General features: G+C 37.8%; 1 protein-coding gene across 9 annotated transcripts in view; it reads right to left on the bottom strand.

Annotated features, from left to right (window-relative positions):
• Positions 1–13,215, bottom strand: part of LOC102020146 (ligand-dependent corepressor) — a 155,706-nt gene extending 142,491 nt beyond the window's left edge. For 2 of the 9 annotated variants that reach the window (XM_005407585.2, XM_005407589.2), the window contains exon 1: positions 12,464–12,810. In XM_005407585.2, the coding sequence (XP_005407642.1) occupies positions 12,464–12,710 (247 nt within the window). In that variant the 5' untranslated portion in view covers positions 12,711–12,810. The other 7 variants (XM_013506199.1, XM_013506200.1, XM_005407592.2 and 4 more) reach the window with 7 other exon arrangements.
• Positions 13,216–13,255: the final 40 nt, after the last annotated feature.

Here is a 13,255-nt window from a genome sequence, read left to right as displayed (position 1 = left end):
CAGGCCTGGTGGCACACACTTCTAACTCCAGCACTTGGGAGGCTGAAGCAGGAGGATCACTGTCAGTTTGAGGCCAGCCTGGGGTACACAGTGAGTTTAAGGTCAACCTGAACTGTATAACAAGACTCTGTCTCTGAATGAATGAATGAATGAATAAATAAATAAAGAGAGATAAATACTATTTTCATTTTGAGACAGGGTCTTACTAATTCACCAAACTGCCTGGAATGGGCTTCAAATTGCAATCTTTACGCCTCATCTTCCCAGAATGGTGGGATTACAAGCACACAGCACCATGCCCAGTATAAATTTTTCAATTATTCCCAGGTATGGTGGCACACACCTGTAAGGCCAGCACTTGGGAGTCAGGATTGCCATGAGTTCCAGGCCAGCCTGGGCTACACAGAGAGTTTAAGGCCATTCTGAAATATACAGCATAAACCCTGCCTCAAAAAAAAAAAAAAAAAAAAAAAAATTAACTCACAGGTTTTAAATTTCATGTAGATCCAAAAATAAAACTACTTCACACTCACAAAAAAAAAATTTTTTTTTAAAGAAGATAAAGTAGGGCGGAAAGATAAATGAAAGGTTGTATTATCCAAAAGCTCACCATTCCTGAAAGAATTATTCCTGGCAAAAATCCTGCATTTTTGGACCAAATATCTGAAGATCCCACATATACCGCCACCTGAAAATATCTTTTCAGCACCTAGTTTTAAAGTATGCTGCTTGTCTTATAATCCAATCAAGTGTAACACCAATGGCATCCTCACTATCATTGTTCATATGTACTCTTTTTTGGGTCTTTTTGAGACAGGGTCTCACTATGCAGTTCAGGCTGGCCTCAAACTTGCAATGATCCTCCTGCCTCAGCCTCCCAAGTGCTGGGATTACAGGTGTGCGCCACCACGCCGGGCCTTACATGTACTTTTATTCTTGAGTCACAGAAACCAGAGTATGGCCACAGCATAGTTTCACATCACAATCTTGCTGTTTCTTAGTACAGTTTTTATTCTTTACCTTTATTTCACTTATAACTGGATATACGTACATAATCCTCAAAATAGTCGATTTCATCTGTATCACTTGCATTTACCTCCGTCTTTACCAATAAAATATATTATACTCTGATTTGGATATACTATATTAAATCACTCAGCAGTTCTTAGCCTAAGAAGAGGAGGACATCAAAAAAAGAATGTTATCTTTTACATAAGACTATACATTTGTAACTATAAACCATAGTTCTTTTTGAAACTGTTTCTAGTAGATATATGAAGATTTCTCATTCTCAGCATTTACTATCCTACCACTGTTTATATGTACTTTTTTTAATACTTACTTAACATGCCAGAATTTATTTTTTTTCTAATAAACAGAATCTATCCTAATAACTACTATTATTTATAGTGAAATACTATTCAGTGAAAAGCTATACATAGCAAATATACACCCAAATAAAATCTGTAGGCACAGTCTTAAGTTAAACTGCTTTATCACTTAACTTCTAGTTTTCTTCTGAGAAGGCATGAGCTGGGCCTCATAGTGCAGGCCTGTACTCCCAGCACTCCTGAGGCTGAAACAGAAGAATTGCCTCAGGTCTGAGGCCAGCCTAGCCTAGAAAGTGAGTTCAAGGCTAGGCTAAACTACATAGCAAGATGTTGTCTCAAAAACAAACAGAAATTTTTAAAAAATCAGTATAGTAAAATTCCTCTACCTCTCAAAAAATTGTTAGAAACTCATTTTATCCTTAAAGATTTTCTTTCTAGAACAAAAACTAATTTAACATTAAGTACTTTACAAATATCACTACTAAAGATAATTGTGAAGCTTTCGATAAATATATTAAGTCGCATTCTTAGCTGGGCGTGGTGGCACACACCTGTAATCCCAGCACTGGGAGGCTGAGGCAGGAGGATTGTTGTGAGTTTGAGACCAGCCTGGGCTACAAAGTGAGGTCAAGGCCAGCCTGAACTACATAAAGAGACTCTGTCTCAAAAAGACCAAAAACAAACAAAAAAGTCGCATTCTTATTAAACATTCATAAAAAACGACCACTTTAAAGGTTTTTATTAAAAAAAAATTTTTAAAAAAGATTTTTATTTTTCAGTAACTATTTACCAAAGATTTATGGACTTCTTAATGTCCATCCGTGATGAAAGTATCAATGTACTGTGATAAGACCATTAAAACAAGTTTAACCTAGCTTCCTTTCTAGCTAAATGACAATTTGAATAATTAACACAAATGATGAGACTGGTATTGGCATCATTAATCATGGAACAAAAGACACATTTCAACATGGAGAAATATAAATATTTATGTTCCTCTCATTTTTTTTTTTAAATCTTAATGAAAGCAAAAAGCTTCCTATTTTATTTTGCGGGGAATTTCTCCATTATCTTTGCCACACCTTCCTGTGCCTGCTAATGAAGCATTATGCTAAGATCAATGATCTATGAATTATCAAAACTACATACCATTTTCAAAAATTTGCCAAATCTTCTCAATTATACACTGTTCTGCAACTTCCCTTTTTATCACACATTTTGAAACACTTACTGCCAACAGCACTAACTAAACTACAGTTAGGAGTTAGAAGGCATTTGGCTAAGATCCAGAAATCTTGAATCCTGATCTCTATCGACTTTACACTATTTGTCCCTCTACCCTCATCCTCCTACCCTGAGGTCTCTGGGAACAGAAGAGAAGGATAAATACTGTAATTACACACTGTTACTCATCAGGCCTTCTTTTACAAACTCGAAAGTGCTATCAATGAGGCTGGTTCACATGGAAAGCATGCTAAACTTTTAAGGTCTAGAATCAGTATCACTTGGGTACTTGGGTATCTTTTGCTAGTTTTCCTCTTCTGAGACTATACTTAAATCTCAGCTAACTGAAAACAGCCAGTCTAGCAACACATGAAGAAAAACTAAGTGAAGACATTTAGCTAAGAAACCTATTTATTTCTGAATACTGCTAACAAAACTAATGAGGAAGAAAAAAGGAGAGACAAAAAGAACTGTAACATCTGAAGGTGGCAAGGGTTTTTAAAGGGCAGAGAATGTAAATAGTAAAAATGTTATTATTTATGGTAGGATTATATGTAGTGAATCCAGAGTTCTTTATGTAACATAAAGCAAAATTTGAAGGCACAAAAATATGAAACTCTAAAAGGGGTGTGCATAATACTTATGGTTAAAGAGCACAGAATTTTGCATTCCAATCTCTAGGATACCAACTCATTTTCTGAGAGACTACAAATGAAACCTTTAATTTTACTTTGCTCTATTTGTAAAATAGGTGTTAACGTCAGGCATGGTGGCACACATCTGTGATCCCAGCATTAAGGCTGAGGCAGGAAGATCACCAAGAGTTTGAGGCCAGCCTGGGCTACATAATGAGGTCAAGGTCAGCCTGGGCTACACAGTAAGACCCTGTCTCAAAACAATGATAATAATAACAATGATAATAATAACAGTAACAGTGATGGTGAAATAAGTATGACCATTTAATATAGCTAGGTATTCATGGTATTATTCTTCCTACTTTTACGTATGGTTGAACTTTCACAAAATTTGAAACTTTTAAATTCTTTTCCCTTTAATTGATATAGCTGGACAAGAAAATACCTTTTAGCATCCCCTCTAGTTTTGACAAAAAATGGTTCTAAAAGATGGAAAAAAACAGTATAAGGAATAGGAGACTATCCAGTAGGCAGAAATAAGTATCTACAATGATCCAGAAAATAAGCATATATTGACCAGAAGTAGCATATCCAGGTCAAAGTCCACAAATTCCAACGCACGGGGAACAAAAAAAACATGAAAAGCAAGACAGCATCAAACTGGATAAATGCCATGTCATATTTTAACAAGTTAACAATTTCTTCCTCTAGGCTTGTGCTACAACACTTTACCTGGCATGTATGAGGCCCTGGTTTCAATACCCCACATCACATTTTTAAAAGTACAATCACCATTCTAAATATACTAGGAAAGTGTTACTTAAGTCAGGTATGAATTCTGTTTTAACATGAAATATTTATTTGTGTAAAGTCAAATTTACACATGTAAAATTTTTCTCTGACCAAGGAAAATACACCCTACAGATCTTAACATTAGTCTTTCTTTCCCTTAATAGTGTAAGTTTAAGAGAGGTAATATATGCTCTTACTTTACAATCTTCTAAAAAGTCAACTAGTAAAAGAGAAATGTATCATATTCATTCACTGAGATTACACAATGATTCAGATTTTATGAAAAATAAGCTAATCATGAGTCTAAATAAAAGGTCTACCTAGTATCACCAATAAAAATAGAAATATTCATCTTACAATGGTTTTTCCTGTAGTAGTTTTCATGGGGAATAATAACTGGTGTCCACAATATCTTCTAATCCAAGTCTTTATGTATATATCTTTAACAGACTTTTTAAAAAAGCCACCTACTTTCAAACACCAATTATAGCAAGTTAAAAGTATGCTTCTGAGGGGCTGGGGATTTAGCTCAGCGGCAAAAGCGCCTGCCTGGCAAGCGCAAGGTCGTGAGTTCGGTTCCCGGTACCGGAGAAAAACCAAAAAAAAAAAAAAGTATGCTTCTGGAAGAGTTTGGTTCTGTGTTTTGTTTGTATCTGTGATGTTAGGTAAATATTTCAGATTTCTAACATTAAAATATCATGTAATTATTTTATAGATAAATCTTAAGCTATGTTAAATGCTTTATTACTACAGCTATTATTAAATGTTTTCAAACTGATCAATTGTTTAATAAATTTATCTTACTTTTTTTTTTTTGGTCTTTTGGGCAGGGTCTTGTTATGCAGTTCAGGCTGACCCTGAGTTCACTTGGTAGCCCAGGCTGGCCTCAAACTCAAAATGATCCTCCTGCCTCAACCTTGAGTGCTGGGATTATAGGCATGCCCCACCATGCCCGGGCTATTTTACATTTTTATTTTTATTTTTAATTTTTGGTTTTTTTCTCCGGTACCGGGAACCGAACTCACGACCTTGCACTTGCCAGGCAGGCGCTTTGCCGCTGAGCTAAATCCCCAGCCCCTATTTTACATTTTTAAAGAGAGTGAAATACAGGCAAGTTTTGTAAAAACTATAAAATATGCTATGCAGTTCAATAAATTTTTGATGCTTTTTTTGCTTTTGACACACAGTCTCACTAGGTAGTTCAAACTGGCCTTGAATTCATGATTCTTCGGCCTCAGCCTCTTGAGTGCTGGGATTATAGTCATGTACCATCACACCTGGCTCTTTTACGTTGAGACATGGTCTCCCTGTGTAGTTCAAGCTGCCCCTGAACTCATTATGTAGCCCAGGCTGGTCTCCTTTTATCTCACAGTTCTTCCTGCCCTAGCCTCCCGGGTGCTAGGATGACAGGCGTGTACCACCAGGCCCAGCACTTTCTGATCAAATATCTTGGTTTTTTTCTTGGGGGGGGGGCGGCGGCGCGGGGGTTCCGGTACCAGAAATCGAACTCACAACCTCGCGCTTGCCGGGCAGGTGCTGTGCTGCTGAGCTAAATCCCCAGCCCCTGATCAAGTATCTTGTGATAGGGCTGGGGATATAGCTCAGTGGCACAAGTGCCTGCCTGGCAAGTGCAAGGTCCTGAGTCTGATTCCCAGTGCCAAAAAAACCCCAAATATCTTGAGACTTTACTTCTAAATAATTCTCTTCAATCTTTATGAAACAACTGTGATGGACTGACTCTTGGTGATTCAGAAGTTATAAGAAATATTCATTTCAAACAGTGTAACTATACAGTAATAATTTATACAGTAATAATTTTAAAAATTATAAGGTACAAATAAATTTTTCTTTCGCAAGAAATGTCAAGTATATTACTAACTTCTAGTTTCCCAATACCAAAATTTGAAATGTCAGTCTAAATCACTGGTTATATTTATTTATTTTCTTTTAGCAATCTCTTTTGACTAATTCTTTTTGTTTGTTTGTTTGTTGTTTTTTGTTTTTTTTTTCCAGAACCGGGAATGGAACTCATGACCTTGCGCTTGTCAGGCAGGCGTTATGCCGCTGAGCTAAATCCCCAGCCCCTCTTTGACTAATTCTGCTCCTACATTTCAAAACTGTGTATTACAGAAAATTGGATCTTTCTGTTACCCTGAATTACAAGAATTTCATTATATTAAGGGCACTTACAACAAATACTAGTTTTATACATTCAGTTTCATTGGCTTGCATAATGAATTCAGTAAAATGATTAGTGACAGACTAAAATAATTACTGTTAACAAAAAAATAGGTAAGAATGTGGAACAAAGGGAATAAAACAGCAAGAAAAAAAATTAGCCACTGCCAACCACTGCTATATAACTAACTTACCGTTCACAATCCATTAAGCAGAGGATTTGGATTCTCAAACTAATTCTGCTACCTATCTCATAGGATGATCAATTTCATCCCCAAAACATTATTACACCTAACACCTCATAACAGACCAAACTTACCAGAGAAAATGAAACAGTAACAGTTAAAATACCACTTTGAAAACAGTATAGAAAAACAAAATCATGTAACTTGCCATTGTGTAACTTATCAGATTTCTAGTTTAATAAAATGCAAACAAAAAATGTAATCTTAAACTTCAAAAATACTGATATTTACCAGGTGTGGTGATTTAATTCCAGCACTGGGGAGGCTGAGACAGGAGAACTGCCCCAAGTTCAAGGCCAGTCTGACTGAGTTTGAGGACACCTTGAACTACATGGTGAGACACTGTCTCAAAAAATCACACAAACAAAATATACTGGTGTTTAGGATTTCCTCATTACCTAAATTCTCACCATACAAACTTAAAAATGGAATGAATTTAGACAAAATGTGACAGGGCAAAAGAGAGTAAAGGTATTCCTCTCTACCTAAGCCTTTGTTATCTACTACCCAAAATTCAGGCATAAAACAGATTTCAATAATGTGCTATACTACTTTACCTGTAATACCTGAACTCTCAATTTAAAAGGTTAGAATTTAGGTTTGGATAGCAAGATACTGTTACACAACTCCAAATAACTAAAATTTTAACATGCTGCAGAAAAGATGTTTAAACAATCCTTTCTTGGTTAATTCTATTTCGCTGATTACTCCTTTTTACTATACCCATATACCCCCTGTTCACAAGATATACTAAAGTTTTACCTTTCATTTCAGTATATCTGCTTGTATTTTGATCTATAACTATTTGCATATGGGGGTATGACAAGCAAAAAAATATTTGCAAATATATACTGATAAGGGGCTAGTATCCAGAATATGTGAAGAATTCCACAACTCAATTAAAAAAAAAAAAACCTGAAGCTGGGCATGATGGTACATGTCTATAATCCCAACACTCAGGAGACTGAGGCAGGAGGGCATTTAGTGAGTTCAAGGCTGGTCTGAAGTACATGGTGAGATCCTGTCTCCAGAAAAACCCTCAATCCCCCTCCCCGCAAAAAAAACAACTAAAAACTGGGCAAGAGATCTGAATAGACTTTTCTCCAAAGAAGATGTACAAATGCCAACATGCACATGAAAAGATGTGCAATATTATTAGTCCTCAAAAACTAAGAATCAAAACCAAAATGAGTTACCAATTCATACCCACTAGGATAAGGTTAAGAGTGAGACAAGACAGACAGACAATAGAATGTGAAAAATTAAAACCCTCAGAGAACGATTAAGAATGCAAAATACTAAAACCAGTTTGGAACAGAAATACACAGAAGTCACCATATGACCTAGCAATTCTGTCCTACATATATATTTAAATGAACTAAAAAGAAATGTCCACATAAAAACTTGTACACAAATGTTCATAGCAGCATTATCCACAATGGCCAAGCCAGGCATGTGGTGCACAACTGTAATCCCAGCACTCAGGAGGCTGAGGCAGGACTGCCATGAGTTAAGGCCAGCCTGGGATGCATAAGCCAGTTCAAAGCCAGCCTGAACTACATAGCAAGACTCCATCTCAAAAAAAAAAAAAGCCAAAAAGTGGAAGCAGCCTACATATGGAAGAACTGATGAACAAAATCAAAGAATTCAGTATCAACCACTGAAAAATAAAATTGCTGATACATGTTGCAACTTGGATAAACCTTAAAGACAGTCTATACTAAGCGAAAGAACCCACACTAAAAAGGCCACATATTATTTAATTAGTTTATATGAAATATCCAGACTAGACAAATCCACAGGAAGCAGATCAGTGACTACAAGAGTTGAATCATAAAAGCGTGAGTATGGGGTTGGTTTTTTTTTTGTTTTTTTGTTAATAAAAATAAAAAAAAATTTTTTTAAATAAAAATGGTCTAGAATTAGTAGTGATATATGCACAATTTTGTGAGCAAACTGAAAACCACTGAATTGTATACTTTAGAAAGGTGAATTATCCTAACCCTCACCAAAAAGGGGGCGAGATTTTCACAGCATGTGAATTAGAGCTCAATTTAAAAAAAAAAAAAACAGGATATAGATTATTGTGCTTAATATACTTCCTGTATCAAGAGATGGTCTATCAAATGAACTAAGAGTTTACTGTGGAATCATCCCCAAAGCGATGTACAAGTCTGTTGAATAGTTAAAAGCTTTAAATATTTGCAGGCAGGTTAAGAGATAATTTGTACAGTAGCAATGTTAGATTTTTAGCTTGAAACTATAAACGATAACAGATTTGTTTATTCACATCTACCCAATATCATAAATTCAGATGCCATACAGCAGATGGGTAGACAAGAAAGAGAGGTTCAGAGGTGCATCAAAACAAATCAAGCCCTTTTCTCAATGTTCACAGCCAGTTTGCAAGCCAGGGAAGAAAACCAACTTTATTAATATATACCCAACCCAACCTGTAAGGGTGGAAATTTGCCCATACAAAGGATATTCAAAGAAAGAATATTTCAATGATTTCATGTAATACTGGAAATAAATTCTGTGCACTAGCATAAAGCATAACCTCCAAATGTGCTTACTTTAGAGTGTTTTTGTGGATGGTAATACTGTCCCTATCACGGTGGTTTGTCACTGTTGTACAGTTTCACAAGTGAAACCTTAAAAAAATACTTCTCTCACCCGGGTGTGGTGGCACATGCCTGTAATCCCAGCACTGGGGAGGCTGAGGCAGAAGAAATCATTGCAAATTTGAGGCCAGCCTGGGCTACAAAGTGAGCTTAAAGTCAGTCTGAACTGCACACTGAGACCCTATCTCAAAAAGACAAAAGAAAGATAGACAGACAGACAGACCCCTCTCCTGAGCTGAAAAGAGCAAAGTGTTACCAACCACAAACTGCCTAACAAAATGTCTCCACTTTTTGGGTGTGGTGCTGCACACCTATAATCTGAGCACAGTACTGGAGAGGCTGAGGCAGGAGGATGGCTGCAGAGTTAGAGGCCAACCTAAGCTATATACTGAATTCAAGGTCAGCCTGAACTACACAATTCTCAAAAAATATATAAGAAAATAAAATTTTTAAAGTCTCCACTTTTTAACTTGCATTAGAAAATTCTACAACCTACCTTTACAAACTTCTATCACCTACATGCCCCTAATGATAGTCCATAGTGTAAAAAGACAACATGTGCGTTTCTACTTTTGCCTATGCTATTTCTCATGAATGGAATGCTTTTTCCATACTCACCAAAATGAAGCAAAAAATCTGCCACCTTCTTCACGAAACTGCCTTGATCATCTCAACAGTTGTCTTTCACTTCTAAACATGCTCATATTTGATGGTACTATCAAATGCCAAGTTTCGTCTTGTACAATAAATGGATGCATATTTTCTCTAAAGACTAAAGGTTCCTGAAGGTTAGGGCAGTTTTTCCAATCTTTACTTACTATATGCCAGGTGGTTAATAAATATTTAATGAACTAAATGAACTAAACACTAACCTAACTCCCTTTCATTCCTAAAAAGCAGCCCTAACTCAAGTAGCTAAGTAATTAGGCAGGTACTCAAAAGTGCAAAGTTACCACAGACATCAAATAACCAAGGTAAGATAAACTATCTTGTGCAAGCCTATTAAAGCTGAAAAATAGCACTGTATTCCAATGCTTCCTAGAACTGCTCCAGTTACACATTTGAGAGAATCAGGGTAATCTGAAGTATCTTTGTATAGGTCAGAGATTCATCCTGTTGACTTTTATTAGCCAAGCTACAGAGAGCCTAAAATTACAACTTTCCCCACACTACCAGTAACTCAAAAATACAATAAAGGGGCCTGGGATATTGCTCAGAGGCACACTGCCTGCCTGGCAAGTGCAGGGTCCCGAGGTCCATACCACACACACACACACAAAAAAGGACTACATTGAAGATCAGCCAAGCAGTATGTTACATCACATCAGGCAGCAGAGACAACCTATATAAGATATTCCTGACATCTGGACAAATCCTATTAGTTCCAGGGGAACCCTCAATAATCAGGTGGTAACCAAATATCCATCTTGATCATAATCACTGTCTGAAGCCGCTATGTGGTGAACATTTCTAATCCAAAATGCTAAAAAAGATTTGGAATGGAGCATTTGGGGGAATATGGAGCATTTTAGATGTCAGATTTTTGGATGAGGGTTGCTCAACCAATGAAATCTATATAAATATTCCAAAAGCTGTAAAACTCTCAGATCCAAAGCACTTCTGATCCCGAACACTTCAGATAAGGGAAACTCAACCTGAAATATGTCCAATTCATCTAAACTAAGGCTTGTAATCACCACCACCTTCCTCTGTCCTCCAGAAAAGTACAAGGGAAAATTAGATTTGAGAAATAACTGAAAATTCATTTTTTTAAACTGAAAATTCATTTTTAGTCTAGCACTGCTATAAATTAAATCGCTTAGAAACCAAATAACCCTAAAATATCAAGATAATCAAAGGAGAATCAAATAGTTTAACTGTTCAGAATCAATTCCATTAAAATAAAAAACCAACTTGGGAGGCTGAGGCAGGAGGAGGATCATTGCAAGTTTGAAGCCAGCATGGGCTACAAAGTGAGCTCAAGGCCAGCCTGAACTGCATTTTTGTCTCAAAAAGACAAAAATAAAAATAAAATATTACATTTGGCAGTAAAAAAACACAGTTGGTTTTCGGACTGTATAAGGATAGCTGCCACCCAGGCCTTTTAAATATAAACTTAACACCACAACTGATTTACTTAGAGAACTGTCTTCTTCAGGAACAAAATTACATACAATAAAAGAGAAACTATGAGGCCAAATTGATTTTAGTTGGGAGACTATCAATATATATTACGGCTCAGATTAAAATACCACTCTGGACTCTGAACTCTAAAACCTCCTGAACTTTTATCAGGAAGGGTGCAATCTGGAGTTTAAGTATGCTCTAAGAAAAAACGATCACCAGATTAGAATACTTCAAAAAGTGAATCTAATTTTGACATTCAACTGAGATATTTATACAGGATTTTATTAGTCATAAAACAAACAAAAGAATAAAACACTTTGTCAAGCAGCGGTAAACAATCACTAATACTAGCAATCACTGACTTAAAAAAAGAAGCCTGAGGCAGAACGCAAAAATTTAAAGTAAACAAAATTAAAGTAAGATTTTAAAAAAACTCCTTAAAACCATCTAAAACAACATTAATTTAAGAAAATTACTGGGTTATATTCATCAATTTTTTAAAAAGTAAAAAGCACTACCGAACAAAAACCAGTCACTAAAAAAGTAAAACAAACACAAGAACTAAGTATTCTTGAAAATAATTTCAACATTTTACATTAACACGCAATTCTGAAAATGCATTCATTTTATGTTTCTCAAAACTTTCAACGGTGTGTATTCTTTTATATTATGGTATAAACAACACATAATGCAGAAAGGGTGACATCAATATAACATTTCAGCAAATGATAGATTTGAAAGAACAAAACAAGCAGAAAGAGCGAATGATAGCTGATAGCCAGAAGGCTGTTTCTTGGGCTGGGACTGGCCGGAGAGGAATTTTAACATACATTCGCAAGACAACCATATTCCTTCCCCTCAAAAAAACTATTCGTGCCTTTATTATTTCTACGAGGACGAATTTTTAAGTGTACTTTTAACCTTTTAACAACCGAAGTACTGTTGCCTGTATTAATGTTGGTGTTACAGTCTAACCTTTAAAAAAATTCACATTATACATTTTCACGCTGAAAGCATTGCAGAAATTGGAAAGCGTCTATTTTCTAAGTAAAGGCTACCTTATTTTTCACTTGTTTAAAGTTTCAGTTTTGCTTTTTAACCTATTATAGAAAACATCCCTTGTGGGACATTGTAAAGGGCAGACCCTCCTGTCAAGCCAGAAGGCTCAAACACAAAGACTGAGCTAACCAAGTGCTGTAATTCTTCCAAACTGAGCCTCTCCACACCCCCTGCACCCTCCCCTCGACAGATATGTCTATTAAATCAGTGTCTGTTCTCCCCCTCGCACAACAAAGAGAACTTCTCACCGCATGAAATTGCCGCTGAATGGACACCAGAAAGCAGGATTTGCATAATTCCTTCCAACGAAACCCCGTCGGGAAGGAGGGGATCAGGGGGCCCAAGCGAACGGTTAGAACCTCCCGGATTCTGGTGGGGAAGACCTGGTTCGCAAGAACACTCCCCGCGGGGCGGAGGTGGGGGCTGCCATTCTGGGTCTCCCGGAGGACTGGGCGTGGGGGACAGAGGACGACGAGAGGGCATTTCCCCACACATCAGCAGCAGCGCCGAGGCAAAGATGGGGAAATAACAATGCTGAGGACAGAAGTCAGACACAAGGATGGACTGGGGGCGGCGGGCGGAGCAGAGACACCACACCGACCACTTACTTTTCGGAGGGGGATTAAATATATGAGTTAAGCCCTTATGGTCCCGCCGGCCGCCGCACAGAGGGAAACGGGACCTTGGGAGAGAAAAACAGACAAAACACACAGTGTGAGAGGCGCAGCTTCGGCGGCCCGGCCCCTCCCGGGGCGCCCGTCCACGCTCCCTCCGACCAGCCGGGAAACGCCGCCCGAGCAGGGGCGGACGAGGCAACTCCGCGAGGCGGCGGCTCCGGCCAAGCCCGGCGCGGACAAGAGCGACCCCTCCTCCCCGCCGCGACACACCGAACACAAATACGCACACACCGACCCGTGCGTCGAGGACGAACTCCCCGGCCGCCGCCGCCGCCCCCCGCGGCCATGACACCCCACTTGGCTCAGTCAGGCGGACCCGGGGCCTGTGACAGCTCCGGCTCCCTCCGCCCCCATCTCCACCTC

Source organism: Chinchilla lanigera, unplaced genomic scaffold (genome assembly GCF_000276665.1).
Source record: "Chinchilla lanigera isolate Chin_1 unplaced genomic scaffold, ChiLan1.0 scaffold00106, whole genome shotgun sequence".
Lineage (NCBI taxonomy): Eukaryota > Metazoa > Chordata > Mammalia > Rodentia > Chinchillidae > Chinchilla > Chinchilla lanigera.
Note: the sequence above shows the minus strand (reverse complement) of the source record. Positions and strands in the feature narration are given on the sequence as shown.